The sequence below is a fragment of the Marmota monax genome, unplaced genomic scaffold (genome assembly GCF_021218885.2).
Source record: "Marmota monax isolate L192 unplaced genomic scaffold, Marmota_monax_Labrador192_F-V1.1 WCK01_AAM20220418_F8-fsc00022, whole genome shotgun sequence".
NCBI classification, from domain to species: Eukaryota; Metazoa; Chordata; class Mammalia; order Rodentia; family Sciuridae; genus Marmota; species Marmota monax.
In genome coordinates, this window is record NW_026695215.1 from 27,127,828 (window position 1) to 27,152,845 (window position 25,018).

At 38.1% G+C, this 25,018-nt stretch overlaps 1 protein-coding gene across 9 annotated transcripts in view; it reads right to left on the minus strand.

Annotated features, from left to right (window-relative positions):
- Rbm6 (RNA binding motif protein 6) overlaps positions 1-25,018 on the minus strand; it is a 99,286-nt gene that overhangs the window by 15,264 nt on the left and 59,004 nt on the right. For 8 of the 9 annotated variants that reach the window (XM_046431302.2, XM_046431301.2, XM_046431304.2 and 5 more), the window contains 2 exons: positions 5,015-5,089; positions 1,280-1,340 (listed from right to left, as the gene is read on the minus strand). In XM_046431302.2, coding sequence (XP_046287258.1) covers positions 1,280-1,340; positions 5,015-5,089 — 136 coding nt within the window. Of the gene's footprint in view, positions 1-1,279; positions 1,341-5,014; positions 5,090-6,017; positions 6,154-25,018 lie in introns of those variants that run through there. The other variant, XM_046431308.2, reaches the window with a different exon arrangement.

Here is a 25,018-nt window from a genome sequence, read left to right on the forward strand (position 1 = left end):
ATCCCTCTGCCTCTGAGCTATATCCCCAGCCATTTTCATCTTTTATTTGTAAGACAAGGTCTTGCTAAATTGCTTAGGCAGATTGAACTTTTGATCTACCTGCCTCAGTCTCCCAAGCTGCTGGGATTACAGGTGTACATCACCTCGCCCAGTAAAGCTGGTAGGTTTATTCCTCTGTGATAATAACATATTCCCCCAGTCCCAAGTATTTTCTCATGTTTATATTTTGATTGTCGTTTACTGTTTTTCTATTGATAATCCTGAAATGCTTACAAATAATGTGAATTAGAAAATAATATAGCAATTCATTCTTTTTTTTTTTTTTTGGAGAGAGTGAGAGAGAGAGAGAGAGAATGAATTTTAATATTTATTTTTAGTTTTCGGCAGACACAACATCTTTGTTTGTATGTGGTGCTGAGGATCGAACCCGGGCCGCACGCATGCCAGGCGAGCACGCTACCGCTTGAGCCACATCCCCAGCCCGCAATTCATTCTTAATAACTTCAAAGAAGTGTTTATGTGCACATGTATGTGTGTGTGTGTGTTGTCAAACAGCCACGTAGTTTTTGTTGTTGTTGCTGCTGTTGTTGTTGTTTTGCAGTGCTGGGGATTGAATCCAGGACCTTGCACATGCTACGCTATATACCCAACAGGGTCTCACTAAGTGGCCCACAGTAACCTCAAACTTGCCTCAGCTTCCCAAGTAGTAGGATTACAAACATGTGCCACTGTATTCAACTCCGTATACACTTTTTTTTCAAAACTAATATCCTTAACTGTATTTTAAATTACAATACTACTGACTTTAGTCAACTGCACACTTAGCCACTGTAGACCAAGAAGCCTACCAGCCCATCTGTTTCCTCTGGCAGAACTCTGAAATTCAAGGTCATTTACCACAGGTCACATGAAGTTGGATATTGAATTCCACTTTATAATTGGATATGGAGGTTCATGCCTGTAATCTCAGCTACTGAGAAAGTTGAGGCAAGAGGATCACAAGTTTAACCTGGGCAACTTAGCAAGACCCTGTCTTGAAAGAAAGCAAAAAGGGCTAGAGGGATCTAGCTCAGTGGTGAGTACTTAGCTAGCATACTTGAGGTCCTGGGCTCATCCTCAGTAACAAAACACACACACACACACACACACACACACACACACACACACCCCACTTTACAGATCAACTTGTATTTGGAGATGCCAATTCTTTAAAGCCAAGAAAATATGAAATTTGCTTTCTTCAGTGCATAAGACAAAAACTACCATGTCTACTGCTCACCTTCCCTTGGGCACTTGCAGAATGTACATGAAAATCGATGCCCACCAGTGCTAGCTTTACACTGTAAGAAAAAAGAAAAGAATTCAACTGACCAAAAACATTTTTTAAAACTTTATAAATATCCAACACAGTAACACCTGCTGAAAATGAAAGAAATAAAGCATACCACTGAAGTCTAAAGAATCTGATATTGCCCCACTTATCAAAGTTGCTAGACAACATTTGAGGAGCTACTGTTTGAAAGCTGCTTTCTAATAGAGCATCTAAACTTTGAAGCAGCCCATGATGTTTGCCCTGGACAGAGATTTTTATAGGAAATAAACTAAGGAAACAGGAATATTATATTGCTTAAAGGATACTACTATCCCAAAACCATGTAAATTTACCCTTGCACCCAAAACTTGGTTCTGGGCTGGTAATGAGTACCCTAATTCATATGTGGCAGGAATTGCAAAGGACACTGGTAATGAGGAGCAAGAAAGGAAAAAGAAAGATATACAGGTAGTGCCTCTAGTAGTTATATAAAAGACATTAATGGAAGGGGTACATTTAGTAACCCAGAACAAGGACAGACATTTGCACTGTGAACATAACTATTCTTGTCTGAGCCTATGAACAAAAAGTCAAGCACAATGCCCAACCTCCAAACCCCTGATCTTTCACTATTGATCTTTAAGTGCTATGAGGGACAGAGCATTGGCTGGCAGGAACACTCTTGTGGTACATGCCTATTATTCCAGCTACTCAGGAGGCTATAAGAGATGGATTGCAAGTTTGAGGTTAGCCTCAACAACTTAGCAAGACTCTCCTTCAGAAACTTAGGGAGAACTTGTCTCAAAAAATAAAAAGGGCTGGGGGTGTAGCTCAGTGGTAAAGTGCCCTATGGTTCAATACCTAGTACTATAATAAATAGATAAGCAAGTGAGCAAGTAAGCAAGAAGGAAACATGAAGAGGACACAATTCAAATAAGACCCTGTAGCACAGGAGTTTGCAAGATGAAAGACAGGTGAGAACAATAACAGCAGCAGCAGTGGATAATGTATACATGCTATGCACACATACTATGTACTAATTAGTGCTTAAATAGCTCATACCTACTTTACATTATCACTTATTGATTTCAACAACCTCATAAACCCCACAAAACAGGTACTATTCTCTCTCCATTTTATAGATGAAGTAACAGGCCTGGAAAGGTTAAATAACTTCAGTAAGGTCATTACAGCTGATTACTTCATTGCTCCCTTCCCATAAATGAATCATAAACACACTCTGATCCATTGTCAAGAAGACTGTGGTGTCTCCCTATAGGGTAAGTGTACTTCCTTCTCCACTGTGTCTTGCTTTGGCCATTAGAGTGTGAGTGAACATGACCTACACCAGATCTGGCAGAAACTTTGGGACTCACTGCTTGTGTGAATAAACTTCTTAGTCTTTCCCTCTGTCAGGAGAACACAGTCTTACATTGGGAATATTCCTATGGCCTGGGTCCTAAGTTGAGAAGTTATGTAGCACAGAAGTGAAGTGAATGAACCAATATGTAACATGGAAAAGAATGTTTGTTGTTTTTATTGTTTTAAATTTATTTTAGTTGTAGATGGACCCAATACCTTTATCTTATTTGTTTATTTTCATGCGGTGGTGGGGAATCGAACCCAGTGCTTCATGCATGCTAGGCAAGCACTCAACCACTGAGACATAACCCCAGCCCCCTGTTTGTTGTTTTTAACCAATGGAATTTGTGGGATGTTTGTTATAAAATGAAAATACTGCAGCCTGTAACACTTCAGCTGGTACATGGCACAATCAGGATCCTAACTTTAGTAGATATAATTTAAATACTATAAAACCCATCTATTTAAATGTAAAATTCAATGATTCTTGGTAAATGCATAATACAATCATCATAATAAAATTTTAGAACATTTTCATCATCCCCAAAAGAAATCTAGGCATCATTTCCCTTTCTTACCACTAGGCCTTATGAAACTATGCAATATCTGGTCATTTTTCTGGTACAGTGTTTTTTGTTTTGTTTTTAGTACCAGGGATTGAGCTCAGGGTCACTTAACCACTGAGCCACATCCCCAGCCCTTTTTTGTTTTATTTTTATTTTTGGTACTAGGGATTGAACCCAGGGACACTTAACCACTGGGTCACACCCCTAACCCTATATTGTATTTTATTTACAAGCAGGGTCTCGTGTGAGTTACTAAGTACCCTGCTAAATTGAGAGGGCTGGCTTTGAATTTGTAATCCTCCTGCCTCGGCCTCCAGAGTCGCTTGGATTACAGGCTTGTGCTACCGCACTCAGGTTTTTTGTTTTGAGACAGACTCGCTACATCCTAAGGTCGGTGAGGTTGGTCTCAAACTTGCAATTCTCCTGTCTCAGGCTCCCAAGCTGCTGGAATTACAAGCATGAGCCACTATACCTGGATGGCATAGTGTTTTTAAGGTTCATTTAGGTTGTAACATGTATTAATACTTCATTCCCTTTTACTGCCAAATAACATTCTGTTTTGTGGATATCCAAGTTTATTTGTCCATTCATCAGGTGATGGGCATTTGAGCTGTTTCTACTTTTTGGCTATTATAAATAATACTATTAATGAACATTAAAAACAAAACAAAACACCAGGGGGTGAGGGTGTGGATCAGTGGTATAGTGTTCATCTAGTATGTATGAGGCCCTGGGTTTGATCCTTAGCACCACTGCCCCTCCCATCCCTGCAGGAGGGGGAAAAAAAGAATAAACAACTTGGAGACTTAGATATATATATTGATAGTTGCACAACACTGTGAAGGTGCTCAAAGGCATTGATTTTTCTTTTTTCTTAAAAGTGGGGTCTTGCTATGTTATCCAGGCTGACCTTAAACTCCTGGGCTCAAGTGATCCTCCAACCTTAACTCCCAACCTAAGTATATATTTATTTATATTTACGTGGTTAAAATGGTAAATTTTATGTTCTGTGGATTTACAATAAAAAAGTTGAATTTTTTAAAAAAGATACCTTAATGCAGTATGTTTACAAAATTTAGTGCTTCAGCTAATGACAATCATAGCTATCCAAGTTGTATTTGGGTCAGACTATTGAAAAATGTCAAGTTTTTACTGAATTTTGTCAAGTTCTATACACTTTTAATGAATCATGGTTCAGAAACTTTTTAAACTTTTTACAATCATTTTATTTTTAAGCTAATCTGTAACAATGAAGTTAAAATTATATTTTAATGCTCACTGCAATCAAACTGAACCTCTATTAAGAGAATAACCCTAAAAATTTTAATATGCCATTCTGAAGAAATATGAAGCTTAATAGAGAAAGAAATGCCATGGTTAAGTTCTATATATCTGGAAACCTCAGAACACCTCAAAAAAGTAGAGGTACCACAGAACCATCCCTCTTCAAAACTACTTTTCCAAGCACCACTTCCCTATGTCCACCCTCAGGAAGAGTAAATGAGACGGGCTATAAGGGTACTGTTACTGCTTTCATAAATATCAGATATGCCCTTGGGAAAGTGTCTACAGGGCAGTCCAGCCACATTTAGCACCTGAAAAACAAGAATTATGGATGATCTTCCCCCTGAACTCCATTCAGTTCAACTGAAGTGAAATGAGGGAGCAGAGTTTTCTCCTTGGCAATATATGCTAATAGGCGGCATTCCTGGATATATGGAAGAGCTGCTATGTGGGCTGCTTCTTTCTAAAGAAAGTAATTCTTGGTACTTACTCGTTTGCAGTACCAAAATTCCGGGTTTGGTAAATACTCAAGGGTGACCTCTTTGTCATGGATCATTAGAGTTCCCTGTAAAGAAAACGACAGAAGCTATTAACATCAATCCTCAGAGAAAAAGATAGGGACAGGAAGGCACACAGAGACTTTCCAGTCCCCAAGATGAAACATTTTATAAAGAGTGTGTTTATTCATCAGCAAAAGGAGATAGCTGTTTTAAGCCACAGACTTGGGGCAGTGTGGCAGAAGAAGTTAAGCTTAGGGAAGGGGAGTGGGAGAAGGTGAAATTGGTCTTCAGACTTGGTCCAGTGGGCTGAGGTACTGTCCTTGGGCAGGCTAGGTCCAGTCTACTTATCCAGAGGTCATACAGCGCACATTCACAAGTCCCAGCAAATCCCCTACCTGGCTCAAGAGCTAGCACAATATCAAGAAGCAAACTCTTCCTTCTGTAGCACAGAGGTGTAGGAGCCATCTCCTGTCAATTGTCTTCTTTTCTACCACTAACTTGCATCTCCTCAGAGAGGCAGTAAGGTCTATAACTTTGGAGCCTAAAAATTATCTTTGGAACACTGGCTGCATGGCAACCGCACCAGGAGAAAGAGGTACAACACTGAAGATAGGCAGAAAGGAGGAAGGTGAAAGCTTCACAGTAGATTATTTCCTTATAGCAGGAATCTGTGAATGGTTGGTAGCAGCAGTAATGGTGGTGGTGATGGTGGTGGCAGCATCACTCTGGCTTGGCAACCCTGACATCTGAGGAGTAACCATTGGCACATAAGCCTTTGGGAAAGTGTAGCAAAGGAATAGGTGGGAAAGGGCTCAACAAGCCTGTAGTTACAGAGCTCCCCTGCCTCTCCATTTTGGATGTACAAATTCTATTTGACATTAGGAGAAAATGTGATTTAATATACATGAGCCAGCATACATGTATTGGAGCAAAAGGAAAAATATCTCTGCCTACTAACAAGGAACCCTCACCCACACTTGTAAGCGAACTAACCGAGGATGCGACTCTGGAACTAGCCCCTGCGCTGTGTTCATTCTCCGCCCTCTAGGGTCCTCTGTGTCTCCTCAGACAGGGCTCTGAGTTATACAAGTCATTTCTCTGCAATTGGACCTCAGTTTCTTGCTTGAATCCATACATCTGTCAAATAATGCTTTACCTCTCTGCTTTTCACACCAAAAGAGTCAAGAGAAATACACAGAATAAGATTATTGTCTTGTCAAACCAAAGGAAATCTGGGTAGATTTTCCTACCTACATAGGTCTTAGAAACTGATCTCTGAGAAACTATTTGCTGGATTGCTCTCAAGGCTAAAGGACAATAATAATAATAAAAATTGCTAATATTTATTAAGCGCTTACTCAGAGGCCAGAAACCACTAAGTACATTGTCTTATTTAATCCCCTAAATGATCCCATGAAGTAACATTTCCACTTTACAGATAAGGAAACATGTTCAGAGAGGCCAGATCATCCAGCTGGCAAAGGTCAGAGTTGGACTGATCTGGGACTATAGTGAATAGAGCTTCTGTCTTATTCACCAATTTGTGCTAAGTATTAAAAAAGGTAATGCAGTCTCAGGAGATAAGCAGGAAAGATAAGCTCTGCAAGCAGGAAGGATCAATGGAGCACCATTTTCCCAAGCTTTACCTATGCAAAAGATTGGTCAAGATGGTCCCCTTCCAAACCCATTTAATCATTTAAGAGCATGGACTCTGGTCCAGATTCTCTAAATTTGAATCCTGCTTCCACTCTATGACCTTTAGCGATATCATGAACTTCTTTGTGCTTTAGTGTCTTCATTTGTCAAGTGGAGATTACAGTATCTACTTCATAGGGTAGTAGTAAAGATTATGTAAAATATTACACATACAAAGCTTAGCATGGAATATATAGTGAAGGCTCTATTAGTGTTGTTATTGTTGTTGTTGTTATTATTATTTTGTTTTGAGTCAGAACCTTGCTAAATTGCCAAGGCCCTGTGCCTCCTGAGTCCTTAGAATTGTAGGCATGAGCCACCACACCTAGCAATGTTGATTATTCAAGCCCTAAGGACTCAAAAGGACTATCATCAGCAGTAGGTGAGACTACACAGGATTCAAATAGCCACTCATTTCACCTTACTTGCTTGGCAGATGGGAACATTTCACATCACATTTCAAACTCCTTAATGACTAATAGTCACTATGCACAGCAGAACTTGCATCTTTGTGTTAGTTTTCAAATTGCTGGTCCAGGTATTAAGAGTACAGGCTAAATCTTGTTGGCCTTTTATTATCAGCACCAAACACAATATCTGGTATATAAAAGGAGATTAATAAGTTCTTATTGAATGACTGGAAGAATGAATAGAAACAATTACATCTATGGATTTAAGTGTTGCTGTCATAGCATACATCTACAAACCCAATCCATAAAACATATAGGGGCCATTTGAACAGTGAACAGTAGTAGATATCAAAATAACGCCACACTGAATTTGAGTACTGCAAATTCTGATTTCACCACTTGGAGGCATCAGTTGATTTAGGAATTTCTAAGACAAGGAGTAATTTGTACTTCTCAGACAACAAATATGCTATTTCAGTAGCTGTGGACGGATCACCTTTTGTAGAGGGTAGGGAACTTTCCTGGCAGCAGAATCTCCAGACATGTCAACTTTGAGATTCCTTTTACCTCATATAGTACCAACACAATTATTTCTTATTCTTACAGAATCTCCTTTAACTCAATTAGCCTTTCTTTTTAACTGTCATGTAGAGAGACATCAGGCTGCCAGTGACTGCTATAGAATATGAAATCTAATGAAGAACAGCCAATTGTCCAATAAGAATGAACAAAGGAAAAATCTGAATAAAAACAATCAGGTTTATCTATGATTTGATTCCCCAGCTGTTATCAAACACAGGTAGCACACATGTTCTAAGCACAGATATATGACATATATACATACACACACACATACACACAATGTACCCCTCCCAATCCCTATCACATTCTTTCTCCAGATTTCACAGAGCAGAGATCTGCCAGTGTCTCCTATGAAAGTAACCTGTGGGGAATTGAACTAATAAATGGGTAGAAAGATGTGATCATAGTTAGTGGCTATACATTCTTTTTTATTATTACTTTTTTTGGTAGTACTGGAGGTTGAATGGAGGGTCTCACACATGCTAGGCAAGCACTCTACATTCCCAATCCTTTTTTTTTTTTTAAACACAGACTGGAATGGAATTTGTGAGCTTCCTCCCCCTCAGCCTCCCTAGTAGCTGGGATTATAGGTGTATGCCATTGTGCCTGGTGGCTGTTCATTTTTTTTTTCTTTTATATTTATTTTTTAGTTTTAGGTGGACACTATCCTTATTTTATTTCTATGCGGTGCTGAGGATTGAACCCAGTGCCTCATGCATGCTAGGTGAGCACTCTATCACTGAGTCACAACCCCGGCCCTGGCTGTTCACTCTTAATGGTCTTCACACATCAGAATTTCGCCCCCATCATTTGAAATATTGGATTGTCTTTTGTTGTTATTTATTATTGTTTTAGTGCAGGGGATTTAACCCAGGGGTGCTTTAACTGAGTCATATCTTCTACCTTTTTTATTTTGAGACAAGAACTTCTTATGTTGCTTAGGGCTTCACTAAATTGCTGGGGCTGGCTTTGAACTTATGATCTTCCTGCCTCAGCCTCCCAATTCCCTGGAATTATAAGCATGCACCATAACTAGCACCAGCAGTTTTAATCTTAATTTAGACTAAAACCTGCTAAAATCCTCTCAAGCCCAAGTCCCTCACTTATCAAAACAGCAAATAGGAGTTTCTAAATACCTTTTTTTTTTTTGGTATTAAGAATTGAACTACATTCCATAGACATCAGGCTGCCAGTGACTGCTATAGAGTCTACTTTCCCAGCTCATTTCATAATTTATTTTTAAATTTTTGGGGGTACTGGGGATTGAACTCAGGGGCACTTGACCACTGAGTCACATCCCCAGCCCTATTTCTGTAGTTTATTTAGAGACAAGGTTCACTGTATTGCTTAGTACTTCGCTGTTGCTAAGATTGGCTTTGAACTCTGATCCTCCTACCTCAGCCTCTGGAGCCATGGGATTACAGGATTGTACCTCCATGCCCAGTTGATTATTTATTTTGAGATAGGGTCTCACTAAGTTGCTGAGGATCTTGTTAAATTGCAAAGGCTAGCCTCGAATTGGCAATCCTCCTGCCTCAACCTCCTGAGTTGCTGGGATTACAAGCATGTGCCACCACAGTGAGCTCCCATTCCCTTTTTCACCAGTGGTTCTTAGACACTTCACAATTCCTTTCTACAATTGTCAGTCAGTAAGGTATCAGAGCTAAGACTCTATCATATGCTTTTCTTTGCTCACAACTAACCCTCCAAGATTCTAAGGTACTAAGAGGTATAAGAGAAAATGGAAAGGAAAAAATTGTTCCAGTCAGTAGCTTTGAATCTTTGTTGAAGTTTGCCAACATAAGCTGAGTCCCAGTTATACTTTATAATGAGAATATGATTATTCTGTGACATTACAGATTTTCCATTAAAGCACAGAGGCAGCAGGATCAAACGCAGAAAAAAAAAAAGTACGTGAGGTAAATACAACTCATACTGAAAAATCAGCAATCCCTTTTTTGTTGATTTGTTCAACTGATGGGAAAATGAGGCTACTGGTGGCTCAGGGCTAGTACTGTTTATCAGAGATAGTAATCTTTATTCAAAAGGCAACACAGAGGGGCTGGGGTTGTGGCTCGATGGTAAAGCATTTGCTTAGCATGCATGAGGCACTGGGTTCAATCCTCAACACCACATAAAAATAATAAATATATTGTGTCCATCTACAACTAAAAATTTAAATTACATTTAAAAAAAAAGCAAACAGAATTTACAAAGGCATTCTTCACAAATGTCTATTTCTGTGGTTAACCAATATTTGACTTCTAAAGATATGATCTTAGTGGAAATTAAAAATTACATTTGAGGGCTGGGGATGTGGCTCAAGTGGTAGTGCACTAGCTTAGCATGCGTGAGGCATTGGGTTCGATTCTCAGCACCACATTAAAAATAAAATAAAGATATTGTGTCCACCTAAAACTAAAAAATAAATATTAAAAAAAATTACATTTGAACATATTTTATTGATAGTTTTCAGAATGTCTCTGCATCTCCAGATTTAGGTTTTTATAATCTTCATCTTAGTTTTTACCCTCTTTTCTCAGTTGGTTCCAGTCACACAGGAATGAATTCACAGTACTCATAGAATACACATAGAAACAAGATACAGATCGTTCTTCCTTAACAATTTTCTCTGTTAACCCTAAAAAATTATGAGTATGCAAGGCAAAGGTTTTCAGTCCCAAAATAGAGCCTGTATTTGTAGTTAGGGCTACTCCTGACAACACACACACACACACACACACAGAGTGAAGGGCAGCTGATATGCATCATCTCTATGACATCCTTTTATATTCTGAACTGACTATTGTTTAGCTCTCTAGCTCTTTTCTTCTAGAAAAGGTGGACTCTAAATTCAACATCTAAGCATGCTTTACTGTCTAGGTCTCTAAACTGAGTTGCCATAGAGGAAGAAAAAAGGCAGAATGTGAAATCCATGTGGAAAATGTAAAGCTTCTTAATCACTTTGTTTATTGAATAACATAATCAAACCATTTATTTTTATTTTAGAGTTAATTGTGGGAGGTGGTAGAGAACAGGCAAGAGAGCAGATTGAGTCCCACTTGTCCTAAGACACTGGATAGGCCACACTGCTAAGCACACCACAAAGGCTCCTATATTCTGCAGAAATCCCAAGAGATACAGTAGCTATTCTTTCGGTTGCACCACTGAAGAGATTATTTCTACTGATTTTTTTATTTACTACCTCCACCCAAGAAATTTGGCTTTCTTGAAAGATGTCACTTTTTAGCCCCCCTGGCTTCAATATCCTTGCTCAGACATTTAGAGCCCCGCTGACTTCTTTTCTACAGAAACAGTATCCTGAAAAGATGAATATAATGCATGCCCACTGGACATCTGAACACACATTGTTCAACTGTTCAACCAACATTTTAGCAAGGTCACCAACCATCATTCTTTTTTTCTTAGGGATAAATCTGCAGGCCTAATGCCCCTTACAAGATACAACACTAAGAATAAAAGCATGGGGCTGGGGCTGTGACTCAGTGGTAGAGCACTTGCGATCCCCAGCACCACAAAAACAAATTAAATAAAATAAAGCTATTGTGTTCATCTACAACTTAAAAAAAATTTAAAAAAAAGAATAAAAGCTTCAAATCAAAAATAGTGAATTGGCACAGGAGGCTAGGTCTCTAATCTTAATCTGTCTTCATCAACTCATTCTCAAAAGCAAATAGCACAGAATTATCAAATTCCACTACTGATGAACAAGGAGTAACCTCACATTGAAGATATGCTAAAGTTAAATTAAAGTTAATTTAACATTTGCTGAGCTATAATAATGCCAGGTCTGTTTCTAATACATTGTAAAATGAAGAGTTTTAAGCTGTATTAGGAAGCATCTTGAGGTTTTTATTATACAAAGAACTGTATGCCTGGATTTTCCAAGGCAGTTCCAACTTTATGTTTGGTCCTATTGAAAGATCATGTGTTAGGCAGTGTAAACCAATTTCAGGTTCAAGAGGATGGTCAAAATATTTTTACATTATACTCCACAGTTGGGTCCACTCCAAAGGAGTTTGATTCAGTATTCTAAGATTATTTCTTCCTGTGGGAGGACTATTATAGTTTTATAAAATATCATTGCTCAGCTAGGCACAGTGTTACACACCTGTAATCCCAGCAACTCAGGAGGCTAAGGCAGGAGGACCGAGAGCTCAAACCCAGCCTCAGCAACTTAGCAAGGCCCTATGCAACTCAGCAAGATCCTGTCTCTAACAAAATATAAAAAAGGGTTGGGGAGGTGGCTCAGTTGTTAGGCACTCCTGGGTTCAATCCCTGATACAAACAAAACAAAATAACTCGACTTTGAGGAACTCCCACCTTCTCTTCCTGAACTATATGGGTTGCTCCCTCAATTGGGCTACTTTGAGAAAAAGAAAACTGAATGGCCATCTGACAGGCTCTCACTATGTTGCCGAGGCTGGTTTTGAACTCCTATTTCAAGCAATCCTCCTGCCTCAGCCTCCTGAGTAATTGAGACTACAGGCATACAGCAGCATACCCAGCAACCTACTTTTATTTTTATTGAGCACCATCTATACGCCATAATGAAAAGGACATGTCTTTCTCTGCAGGAATTTACAGCTTCAGAACAGCCACCAACCCAAAGCTAGTAATGTAAAGCATTAGTAGGAAGGAAGTTCAGGAGCCTGATACCTAACAGCACAAACCTGGAAGTCTCCTTAATCTCATTATTCTTTGCTTTCCATTAGATCCTATCACCTCCTTTCAGGTTTCAAAGGATTTAAAGGAACAATCTAACCTATAACCAGTTTCCTCTGGCCAGAATGATGAATGGCATCTTAGTTTTTGCACTTGGCACAGAAATACAAAATGAAAAACTCCAGTTCCTGTTCTTGGGAACTTGCACTTTTTTTTTTCCCCCGGGGGGCAGGGGTTTACTGGGGATTGAACTCAGGGCCACTCAATTACTGAGCCTCTTCTCCAGCCCTATTTTGTATTTATTTAGAGACAGGGTCTGAGTTGCTTAGCGCCTTGCTTTTTGCTGAGGCTGGCTCTGAACTCACAATTCTCCTGCCTCAGCCTCCAGAGCCGCTGGGATTACAGTATGTATCACCACACCCAGATGGTAACTTGTAGTCCTGATGAGAAAATTACAATTAACTATGGTCAGTGCAACGACAAAGTAAAATTCCAGCCCAGAGCATCGCAAAATGGGATATAGATACTAGGAAAGAATAAGACACAAATTTTGGCAGTACTGAGGATCAAACTCAGGGCTTTGCACATGCCAGGCAAGCATTCTATCACTGATCTACATCCACAGTCTTTTTTATTTTCAGACACGATCTCACTAAGTTGCTTAGAATCTAAGTTGCTGAGGCCTGCCTTTGGCTCCTGAGTCACTAGGATTACCACTGTGCCTGGCTTGTCTGTTTATTTTCAGTGTTGATGGGGAAAAATATAACCAATACTTCAACTGCAAAAACAAAACCACATTCCTCTTTCTGTAACACCTTCTCATCCCTCAAAGTCTTAGTAGCCAGAAGATTTGTATTTTTTATTAAACAACAAATATCTTTTGAGCAACTGATAGGCATAGGATTTTCAACAATGTAAAAAACCTTAAAGATTAAGTTTTAAAGTGGAAGGATAAACTGGGTACAGTGGTATACTCTTGTAATCCCAGCTACTTGGGAGGCTGAGACAGGAGGATCACATGCTCAAGGCCAGTCTCGGCCCTAGTGGTACAGTGCCCCTGGGTTCAATCCCCAGCACCACAAAAATTATAAAGTGGAAGAATAATAAAATAAAAATACTTGAAGACAAATAAACAAAACCACTATCTGAAATAATTATTAATTTTTTTCCTCTTCTTTTATGTGTGTGTGTATACTAGGCATGTGCTTTACACTGAGCTATACACCCAGACCTACTATCTGAAATTTTTACTAGAAATACAAAAATTAAAAGTTATGTAATTCTACTAGAAGTGAAAAGTGACCAAAGAGAGGGTAAGAAGTAAGAAACTTTATATTGAGAGATCAACTATGTCAACATTTTCCCAGATACAAAGTGTATTACAAACTACACATACAATGGACAAAGTTCGAGGTGACTTGGAGAAAACTATAAACTACACAAGTCCAGAAGTAAATAAAAACCAAGACATAGTTTTATTCTTGCTAAGATAGGCCTATCAAGAATCTAGTTCTGGGGCTGGGGTGGTAGCTCAGTGGTAGAACACTTGCCTAGCATGTGTGAGGCACTGGTTTCAATCATTAGCACCACATAAAAAAACTTGAATAAAATAAAGGTATTGTGTCCATCTACAACTAAAATATATAAGAATCCAGTTCTGTAGCTCTACTGGTTACCTAAAGGTTCTGCTGTCACCTCAAAGTCAACATATCTAAAACAACAATCACTTTCCCTTCCAAATGCCTTTTCTTTCCACGTTCTTTTTTTCCTTTTCAATGTTCTTTATTTCTGTTCAAGGTATTAATTTTCATCTAACTTTTGAGTGGCCTTTAAATCTGCCCTCTCCCTTACACCTCCCTCCAATATCCAGTTTTAACAAATGCTAGAGACTCTTTGTTCAATCTCTTTCAAATCTGACCCTTTCCTTCCCCATTTATCCCTAGTCCCCAGTGCATATCATCAACTTCTCACATCTAAACTGCTGCTCTTCATTCTGAAGGGCCTTTTCCTCTGAAGTTTCTCCTCTTAAGTCTATATACTATCACAAGAAGACTCTAAAAAAGTGTCATTTCATTTTGTTACATTCATGTGATTTCCTCCAGGGCTTCAAATGAAAGATTAAAATGTAAGGCCCTTGACAACCTACCTGACCTACCTTGTACCGTCCAAGTCATTCCAGTCATGACAAACCAGGAAATGACAACAAAATCAGACAAGAATTTGGAAGCTAAAACAAACAAGATGTGCTAGCTCTATCTGAGCAGAAACAGTATTTACTAAAGATAATAGGGCATAAACCTTATTTCTAAGGTTTCTAGTAAATTGGAAGGTGGCTCATATTATGAGCACGAGAGCCTCTCACATAGAAATTAGAAAGATCACTAAGGCCTTATGCAGATGGAGTTTAGAATCAGAAAACATCTTACCCAGAATATATTAATCTAATATTAATATATTTTATGGTGCTAGGGATGTGGCTCAAGCGGTACCACGCTCGCTTGGCATGCGCAGGGCACTGGGTTCAATCCTCAGCACCATATAAAAAAATAAAATAAAGATGTTGTGTCCACCGAAAAATAAAAAATAAATATTAAAAAATTCTCTCTCTCTTTAAAATATATATATATATATATATATTATATTAAAATGATACTTTAAAGAGACTCTTCTTGTGATAGTATTTATTTATCTTAAATAAATAACAAATATTTATTTAGGATGTCATATGTTGCCAAGTCCAGTCCTATGCCTTTTAAGAAGTTAAGAAAAAAAAAATAGTCTCTGCCCTCATGGACTTTTTATCTTGTGTCATCTGATAACAGTATATTTGCTAGACATTGCTCATGCATACTGTCTGGTTTAACTATTTAATACTTTATTCAATATTTCTCAGGACTCCAATACTACCTTGAAACTACATACAAAAATGCCTAACAATGAAATGCCTCCTTAATTTCTAAGTATTCAGAAGAGCCACCAGAAACATTTTCCTTAACAAAGTGCCCAAACTAATGTTCTCTAGTCTTAAAGAACACATTTCCTAATCCTGGAAATGTGACAGAAACAAATGCAAATATGGCTCTGGGCTGATCCCCACCTTCCCCCCATTTATAGAGAATCAAGCATGTGCATTGCTCTGTATTCACAGAACACAGAAATAAGGGCAAAGAAAAAAAAAACAACAATCCGTATACCTTTTAACTATAATACCTCAGACAATAGGCCATGTGAATATTATGTGGGATGTTTATTACCATTTATGTGGCAATTATAAACCTAGTCCTTGTTTATAAACCTAGTCCTTTTGTTTTTATGCTCAAAAAACAAATAACAAAGACTGACCCAGGCAATAGTAGCAAGCGCCTAAGACATCTGGTTAAACAAAGAAACAAAACAAAATAAAAACATAACCCTGGGCTGGGGATGTGGCTCAAGCGGTAGCACAAGCTCGCCTGGCCTGTGTGCGGTCCAGGTTCGATCCTCAGCACCACATACAAACAAAGATGTTGTGTCTGCCAAAAACTAAAAAATAAATATTAAAAAATTCTCTCTGTCTCTTTAAACAAACAAACAAAACAAAACAAAACAAAACAAAAAAAACATAACCCCAAGGAGAGATGGCTATGTGAATTGTCAAAATGGTATTATGAACAAATGAAGACTTCCAAGCCAGAAATGAAATGTTACCATGCAATCTATAAGTATTATCTGTTTCCAAAATCACATCACTCTAAGACAGAGACTAATAGGTACTCATATGTTGAGAGTCAAAAGTGGTCATGACTCAAATGTCTATTAACTCTACCAGATAAAGAAAATGTGATCTATCCATACAATGAAATATTTTTCAACCATTAAAAGGTCTAAAATATTGACTCATACAATAGGGATAAACCATGGAAAATATTACGCTAAGTGAAAGAAGCCAGTTGAAAAAGACAGATAGTGGTAGAGCGCCCGCCTCGCACATGTGAGGCACTGGGTTTGAGCCTCAGTGCCATATAAAAATAAAGATATTGTGTCCATCTACAACTTAAAAAAAAAAGACACATAGTATGTAATTCCATTTATATTAAACATCCAGAGCAGGTAAAACTATAGGAACAGAAGATAAGTAGGTACCTGGGACTTGGGGTAAAATAGGAGGGAATGGGAAAAAACAGGCAGTGACCCTAATGGACAAAGTTTCTTTTTAGGATGACAAAAATGTTTCTTGATCTGGGACATATTTAAATTGTGATTAATTCCCTTAGCAGGGATATCTTTTCTGTAGATCTGATTTATGATCTGATATTTTTTCTGTAGATACAAAAATAAAGGAAAAACTAATGACTTAGAAATATTAGCCAAGCTTGCTTGTATTCCCTCTCTCTCTCCCCCTGCCCCTGCATAAAAAGAAAAAAGAAATATTAGCCAAATGTGGTAGCCCACCTGTAATCCCAGCTGCTTTAGGAAGCTGAGGCACAGCAGCCACAAGTTTGAAGCTAGCCTCAGCAACTTAATTTAACCCTGCCCATTCCCCCCCCCAAAAAAAAAAACCCCAAACCTTGGGACTTAGGGATGTGGCTCAGTGATTAAACACCCCTCAGTTCAATTCCTGGTACACAAAAAAGAAAATAAAAAAGGAACCACCACCACTGATTTCACAAATATTAAAATAAGAAAAAAAGACTATTATGAAAATCTCCACAACCACAAATTCAATAACCAAAATGAAATGGACTGATTCCTAGAAAGACACAATTTGTCAAAACTTATATTCAAAGAAATAGATGATCTGAATAGAACTGTATCTATTTAAAAAACTGGATCAATATTAGTAATCTTCCCAAATAAAAAGCATCATGCCTAGATAGGTTTAATGACAAAACCAACCAAACATTTGAGTAAGAATTTATACCAAATCTCTATAAATTTTTAAGAAAAAAGAAATAGAGGAAATACTCTGTCTCTCACTTTTTTGGGTGTATTGGGGATTTAACCCAAGGGAGCTTCACCACCTTGCTACACCCTCAGTCTTTATTATTTTTTGAGAAAGGGTCTCACCAACTTGCTGAGGCTAGCCTCAAACTTGAGATCCTCCTGCCTTCGCCTCTGAAGTCACTGGGAATAGAGGAACATATATATCATCATGCCTGGTATAAAACTTGATCTATGAGACAAGCATTAGACTAATTCTAAAACCAAATACAAGAAAATTACTGACCAGTATGTTTCATAAACATAAATGCAAAACTCTCTAACAAAATAGTAGCAAATCAAATCCAACAAAGTTAAAGAATTATATCACAACTAAATGAAATTTATTCCAGCTATACGAGGTTGGTTCAATGTTAAAAAATCAATTAGTGGCCGAGCACAGCGGTGCACTACTGTAATCTTAACAGCTTGAGAGGCTGAGGCAGGAGGATTTGAGTTCAAAGCCAGCCTCAGCCACTTAGTGAGGCCCCAAGAACTCAGTGAGACACTGTATCTAGATAAAATATTTTTAAAAGGGCTGGGGATGTCACTCAGTGGTTAAGCACCCCTGGGTTCAGTTCCTAGTAGCCCCCCCCCCAAAAAAAAAAATCACATCAACAGATTAAAGAAGTAAAGCACACAAAATATCATTAGATGTATGAAGAGCACTTGATAAATCTAATACCCATTGAAGATAAAAACTCTCAGCAAACTGGGAATAGTGGAAACCTCCACAATTTGATAAAGAACACCTGTGAAAACAAACAAAAAACTTGCAACTAATATTATACTTAATGGTAAGAAACTAGATGCTTTCCTACCAGATCAGGTACCAGGAAGGGATGTCCCATTTCAACATTGTATTGGAAGTCCTAGCTAACACCATAACCCAATAAAATAAAATAAAACACACAAAGACTCTTAAGGAAGACATAAAATGATTTTCCAGGTGTGGTGGCCCAGGCCTGTAATCTCAGCTACTCAGGAGGCTGAGGCAGGAAGCCTAGCTCCAGCAGCTTAGCACACCTGGGTTCTATGACCAGTACCACAAAAAAACCCGTTTTTGTTTGCAAATGACCTATCTAGTTGAACTATCCAAATATGGGGTGCGGGGTTGGGGGAAGAATCCTGGAGCTAAGTGATTATGGCAAGGTTGTAAGGTATAAGATGCTCTGGTTTAGATACGGTTTGTCCCCCAAAGGGAGTATCTGCTGGAAGCTTGATCCCCAGTATGGCAGTTGTGAGATGGTAACCTTTAAGAGGTGGAATAGAATTAGGTCATGGGAAGTTTTACCCTCATCAGTGGATTAAAGGTGATCTCATGGAGTGGGCTGGGTCTCAGAAGAGTAAATTCATTCCCAAGAGAGGAGGTTATTATAAAGTGAGACTACCCCTCCCACTTGGTTCCTTCCATAAACAGCTCTTTCTCTTTCCATTTCTCTGCCATGTTTTGACAAATCTAGGAAAGTTATCACCAGACACCAGTGCCATGATGCTTTCCTGGAATTTCCAAACACCAGAATTGTGAGCCAAATAAAGTTCTTTTCTTTAAAGTACCTAGCATCGGGTATTTTGTTATAGCAATATAAAATGGGCTAAGACACAAAATTAATATGCAAAAGTCAAATGCTTTCCTATATAATGGGAAAAGTAACTGAAATTTGAAATTAAAAACAAAATAGTACTACATTAATAACAACAAAAAATTATTTGTTTAAAAAATCTAACAACATGTATAAGAGATATATGAGAGAAACTATAAAATTCTAATGAAAGAAATCAAAGACTTACTAAATATATAAATGAATCCAAGTTCATGGAAAGATTGATTCAATATTGCTAAAATTTCAGTTCTTCCTAATTTCATCTAAAGATTCAATGCAATTATTAATCAAAATCCCAGCAATTTGTTTTGTGGACATCAACAAACTGATTCTAAAGTTTATGGAACAAAGGAAAGCATCCAGAATAGCCAACACAATATTGAAGGAGAAGGACAAAGTCAGAAGATTGACACTACCCAACTTCAAGACTTACTGTAAAGCTACAATAAATAAGAGCATGGTACTGGTAAAAGAATGCATAAATAGAAAAAAGGAACAAAACAAACAGCCCAGAAAAATTCATACAAAAACAGCTGAATGATCTTGGACAAAGGAGTAAAGGTCATTCAATGGAATAAGGATAGGCTATTCAACAAAGAATGTTGGAACAACTGAACAGCCAAGTACAAAAAGTACCTTATGGGTTTGGGGATATAGGTCAGTGAGAGAGCACTTGCCTTGTATGTGAGAAATCTTGGGTTCCATCTCCAGCTCAGAGAAGGGGAAAGAGGTGATCTTCCATCCTTTACAAAAATTAACTCAAAATGGATCATATACTTAAACGCAAAACTATGAACACTTAGAAGGGAACATAAAAAATCAGATGATCTATGGTTTACCAATGACTTTACATACAACCCCAAAAGAACATATAGAAGAAAGAACTGAGGGGCTGGGAGTATAGCAAGTGGTAGGGTACTTGCCTAGCATGTATAAGGCCCTATACATGGGTCTGATCCCTAGCTCTGGGTGGTGGGGAAATAAGGGGGTGATTATCAAGAAAATAACAAGACAAGCTACAGACTGGGAGAAAATATTTGTAGAAAACTTATCTATTATAGGACTGATATCCAAAAATACAAAGAATATTTAAAACTTAAGGAGAAATAAGCTACACAACTAAAAAATAGTTAAAACATCTAGGGATATATACCTTGGTGGTAATGGAGGTAAAGAGCTTGCCTAATAAGCCCAAAGCCCTGGATTTGATTCCCCGGGACAGAGGAGAGTGGGAATTACAGATACATGTACATCAATGCATGAAGTTCAATTCTGGGGATTCATTCCCTGAAGTATGTTTCTAAATGCAAGAGACTAAAGACCACCTCAATGTCCATCAGTAGAGCACTGGCTAAGAAAGAAAGGTAAGCTACATGGTGAAGTACTATGCAGCTATAAAAAAGAATATATAATTCCAAAAAAAAAGAAAAAAAAACATAAAATTACCATATGATGCAACAATTCCACTCCCTGGAATATACCCAAGTGAAATGAAGGCAGAAACGAGAAGATATATTTGTTCATCCACGTTATAGAACTACTACTCATAATACTCAATGAATGAATGGATAAACAAAATGTGGTCTATTCATACAATAGAATATTATTAAACCTTAAAAAACACGAGAATTCAGACACATGCTATATGATCTAGATAAGTCTTGAAGGCATCATGCTGAATGAAGTACTCTTAATCACAAAAGGATAAATATTATATAATTCCATTTATATGAGGTACCTGGAATAATCAGATTTATAGAACTGAAGTACAGAATTGTAGCTCCCAGGTACTAAAGGAAGGGGGGTTTAATGGGTATAGAGTTTCAGTTTCAGAAGATGAAAATTTCTAGAGATGAATAGCAATGATGGTTGCAGAACAATGTGAATATAATTAATTCCACTGAATGTACATTTAAAAATGGTTTAAATGGACAATGGATATACCTCAATTCTAAAATAAAAGGCCCTGGGTTTAATTACTGGCATTAAAAAAAAAAAAGGTAAAATTGTAAATTTTGTGTTATGGAATAAATTCTAGTGATCTACTGCATGGTATGGTGACCACAGTAAATAATGAAATTCCTAAACAAGTAGACTTCAAATGTTCTTACCACAAAGAATTGGTAAGTATATGAGGTAATGGATATATTAACTGGATTCAATATCCTACAACGTATACACGTATCATAACATCACATTGTACCCTATAAATATACATTAATTATTGTCAATAAAATTTGGGCTAAGAATATAGCTCAGTGGTAAAGCACTTGCATGTAGTGCAAGTTGACTCCCACCACTGCAAAACAAACATAGATAAATAACTAAAAACTCTTTGGTGGAGGATGCAGCTCTGTAGTACAGGGCATGCTTAACATGTTCCAGTCTCTGGGTTTGATTCCCAGCATCACAAAAACAAAAACATTAAAAACTTTTTCAGATTTTTAAAGACTTATCCCACTAGAATATAATGAAACATGTCTATTTAATTCATTAATAAATATATACCACCTACCCAGGGCCTCACAGAAGGTACTCAGCCTTATATACAGCATTCTACACAGAGTAAATCCCTTTTACAGAAAAGTGCTATTTATTAAGAGAATATCATCTTTCACCTTGAATTCAGTTTAGTCTGTGGGCCCTTGTTAGCTGTGTAAACTTCCTCTTAAAATAGAGTCCAATGAAAAGATAATCTAATAGATCCAAATATTTGATATAGCATAACAACAGCTGTGAAAATCAGTACTTACTTTAAAAATTTTCCCTGGACAACTATCTGAAATGTGAATTAACTTGTTTGGTTTTTCTGGTAACTTCTCCCAAGTTGGTATAAACTCCTAACCACTCCCCCAAATCTGTTGGAGGACAGACTATCTTAGTGCTATCTCAAGCTGATTCTAAAAATGTCTATCACCTTTGGTTATTCCAAGAATTTATTCTGGCCCACCCCAAACAGGTCTTGTTCTGTAGCTCCAAACCCAAGGATACAAGTCTAAGCTTGTGACTGTGATACTCTGGAGCGGGAACAAGAGCTGTATCTATACTTTCATTTTACTCTCAACCCTACTTGCCATTCCTCATTCTGTTGGAACCAAGGGAAGAAAAAGATGACTCACAGCAAGCAAGTCAGGTTATCTTCTCTTTGACTAACCACAATTCACATCCCATCATTATATGGGGTATAACCATATGAAGGGCTAGGAATGTGGCTCAGTGGTTAAGCAACCCTGGGTTCAATCCCAGTACCAAAAAACAAACAAACAAAAACTACTGCCTTGAATGGCTGGCAGAGGTACTGCTCAACAGTAACACTAGGAGGTGTAGCCTGCTGTGGAAAGAGCTGTTAATATAAACAGACCCTGTCTGCCATAATTTAACAGCATTAAATCTGGTTTCCTATTGGTACCCAACTTGGGGCTTCTTTGGAAGGCACGATCCCTGCCCTATGTATACCTTATCCAGTTACCCCACGCACTGCTGCCGTGGATCCCTGGAGTACCTGATGTGCAAGATACTCAAGCTACAAATGGTCCTATAGAAGGAATCCAAAATAGAATCTCTGTAGGAAGACCCTGACTGCCCTTCCCCTAATAATGTCCCGTTTCAGCTTCCAGTACCCAGAATGGTTATCCCCTTTTCCCCTAACAGCAGTAAGGGCCACTTCTTCAGAGGGGGAACTTGAATATGTAGGATAGTCAGATAATAAAACATAGGCAGATAATTAAGGAAATGGGCCCCCAAAAGGTTTCTCTAAATATGGAAAGTGTAGGTTGCTCCATAGAAATGGATTGCCCTATGCAAACATTCTAAACACTCTAGTCAACTCCTTTGTCCCACAGAAAAAGGAAAAGGGTTCTTTGTTCCAGAGAGAAGAAGAAAAGGAATAGGGACTGAACTGAGTGCAGACTGCAGAAAATTACAACTACAAGGGCACAACAAATCAGAATACCTCAGAGCCTATCAAGTCACCTTCCAGACACCTAATTAACATAAAAGTTAGGGCCAATAGCCTTAGTGACTAGCAGGAACATTGAACAATGCCCATCAGCCACATAATCCCCTAGTCTAACACATGTCCTCAGTAATCTCTACTGCTTGGCAAGGGCTCTTTTTCTTTTCTTCTCCCTTGATTAAATGTTACTCTTTTACACTAAAAAGAAAACAAAACCCTTACAAAAAATATTATCAAACCAGTGGAAGGGGCAGTAAATTTACTTCCCTTTTCCCCTGGTTGCTATTTTTTCTTAGTCTAAAGCACAAGGACATTCTACCACTGAGCTAGATTCCTGACCGTTTTTATTCTTTATTTTGAGAAAGGGTCTCCTAAATTACCCAGGCTGGCCTCAAAGTTGCAATCCTTCTGCCTCAGCCTCCAAAGTCACTAGGATTATAAGCATGTACCACCATGTCTGACCCTCAACTATTTTTATAAAACATTTCCATAAGTTTGAAATTATTTGTTTAAAAATGTAAATGCATCTTATTAGGATAATGAAAATTGTTTTAAATCTGGATTATGGGGGATGGGGTTGTGGCTCAGTGGTAGAGCGCTTGCCTCACACATGAGAGACCCTGGGTTCATTCCTCAGCACCACATAAAAATAAATAAACAAAATAAAGATATTGTGTCCATGTACAACTAAAAAAAACAAAAAAAAAAATGCATTATGATGATAGTTGAAGAACAGGATAAATTTATTCAAAAATCAATGAATGGTATAGTTCAAATGAGTAAATGATATATGTAAGTGAACTTTAAAAAGTTTCCCCCACCCTTATTAAAAGAACTCCAGCATTCCCCCTTATACTAGAGGTCAAAGATAACAGTCACAATGTCAATGCTGACAAAAAGGCTCCTCTAGGGGGATAGAGATGGAGATGTAGCTCAGTGGTAGAGTGCTTACCGGGCACATGTGAGGCACTGGGTTTGATCCTCAGTACCACATAAAAATAAGTAAATAAAAATAAAGGTATTTAAAAACAAAGATAGAATAATTTTTTTTTAAAGGGCTCCTCTAAGAAATATAAAAAAGGCACCTATACTCCAGTTGTGGCTTGGTCTTTTCCCCACTGGATTTGAGCTTTAGATAGCAATTATAGGAAACTACAAATCATCTAATTACAGGAATATCTGTCTTTAAAAAATGAACAGATGGATTTCCTTTTTTTTCCCTTTCCCCTTTGCAATACTGTGCATTGAACATAAGGACACTCTACCCCTGAAATACATACATTCTCATTTTCAACCCTTTGTATCTTTTATAAAAAGTCCCTATAAAAACTTTACATCCAGGTGCAGTGGTGCATGCCTGTAATTCCAGCAGCTTGGGAGGCTGAGAGGAGGATCTTGAATACAAAGCCAGCCTCAGTGAAAACTGAGGTGCTAAGCAACTCTGTGAAACCCTGTCTCTAAATACAAAATAGGGCTGGAGATATGGCTTAGCAGTCAAGTGTCCCTGAGCTCAATCCCTGGCACCACCCCCATCCCCCGACACACACACACACACACAAAAAAAAAACTTTACAGTGTCCAGGAATGGGAACTTTCCTCATTGGGATGGTCTCAATAAGTTGCCAGAGCTGGCCTCAAATTTGCAATCCTCCTGCTTCAGCCTCCCTAATTGTTGGGGTTACAAGTATGTGTTACCATGCAAGCTTTAAATTTCTACCTTCCTCACAAATTGATAAAACAATCTTTTTTTGGTGGGTATAGGTAGTAAATGAATCTATATTTCATTTTAGTTGGATTTAATCCTGCAGGCCTGGTATATAGAGTCTTGCTAGATGTAAAGACTTCCAAGCATTCTACCCCTAAGCTACACCCCAGTCCCTTTGCTTTCATACAAGATCTCACTACATTGCCTAGGCTGCACTGAACTTGTTTTTTTGTTTGTTTGTTTGTTTGGTATTGGGAATTGAAAGCAGGGGCGCTTTACCTGAGCCAGTTCTCCAGCTCTTTTTGAGACAGGGTCTTGCTAAATTGCTTAAGGCCTGGCTAAATTGCTGAGCCTGGCTTTGAACTTTGGATCCTCCTGCCTCAGCCTCCCAAGTAGCT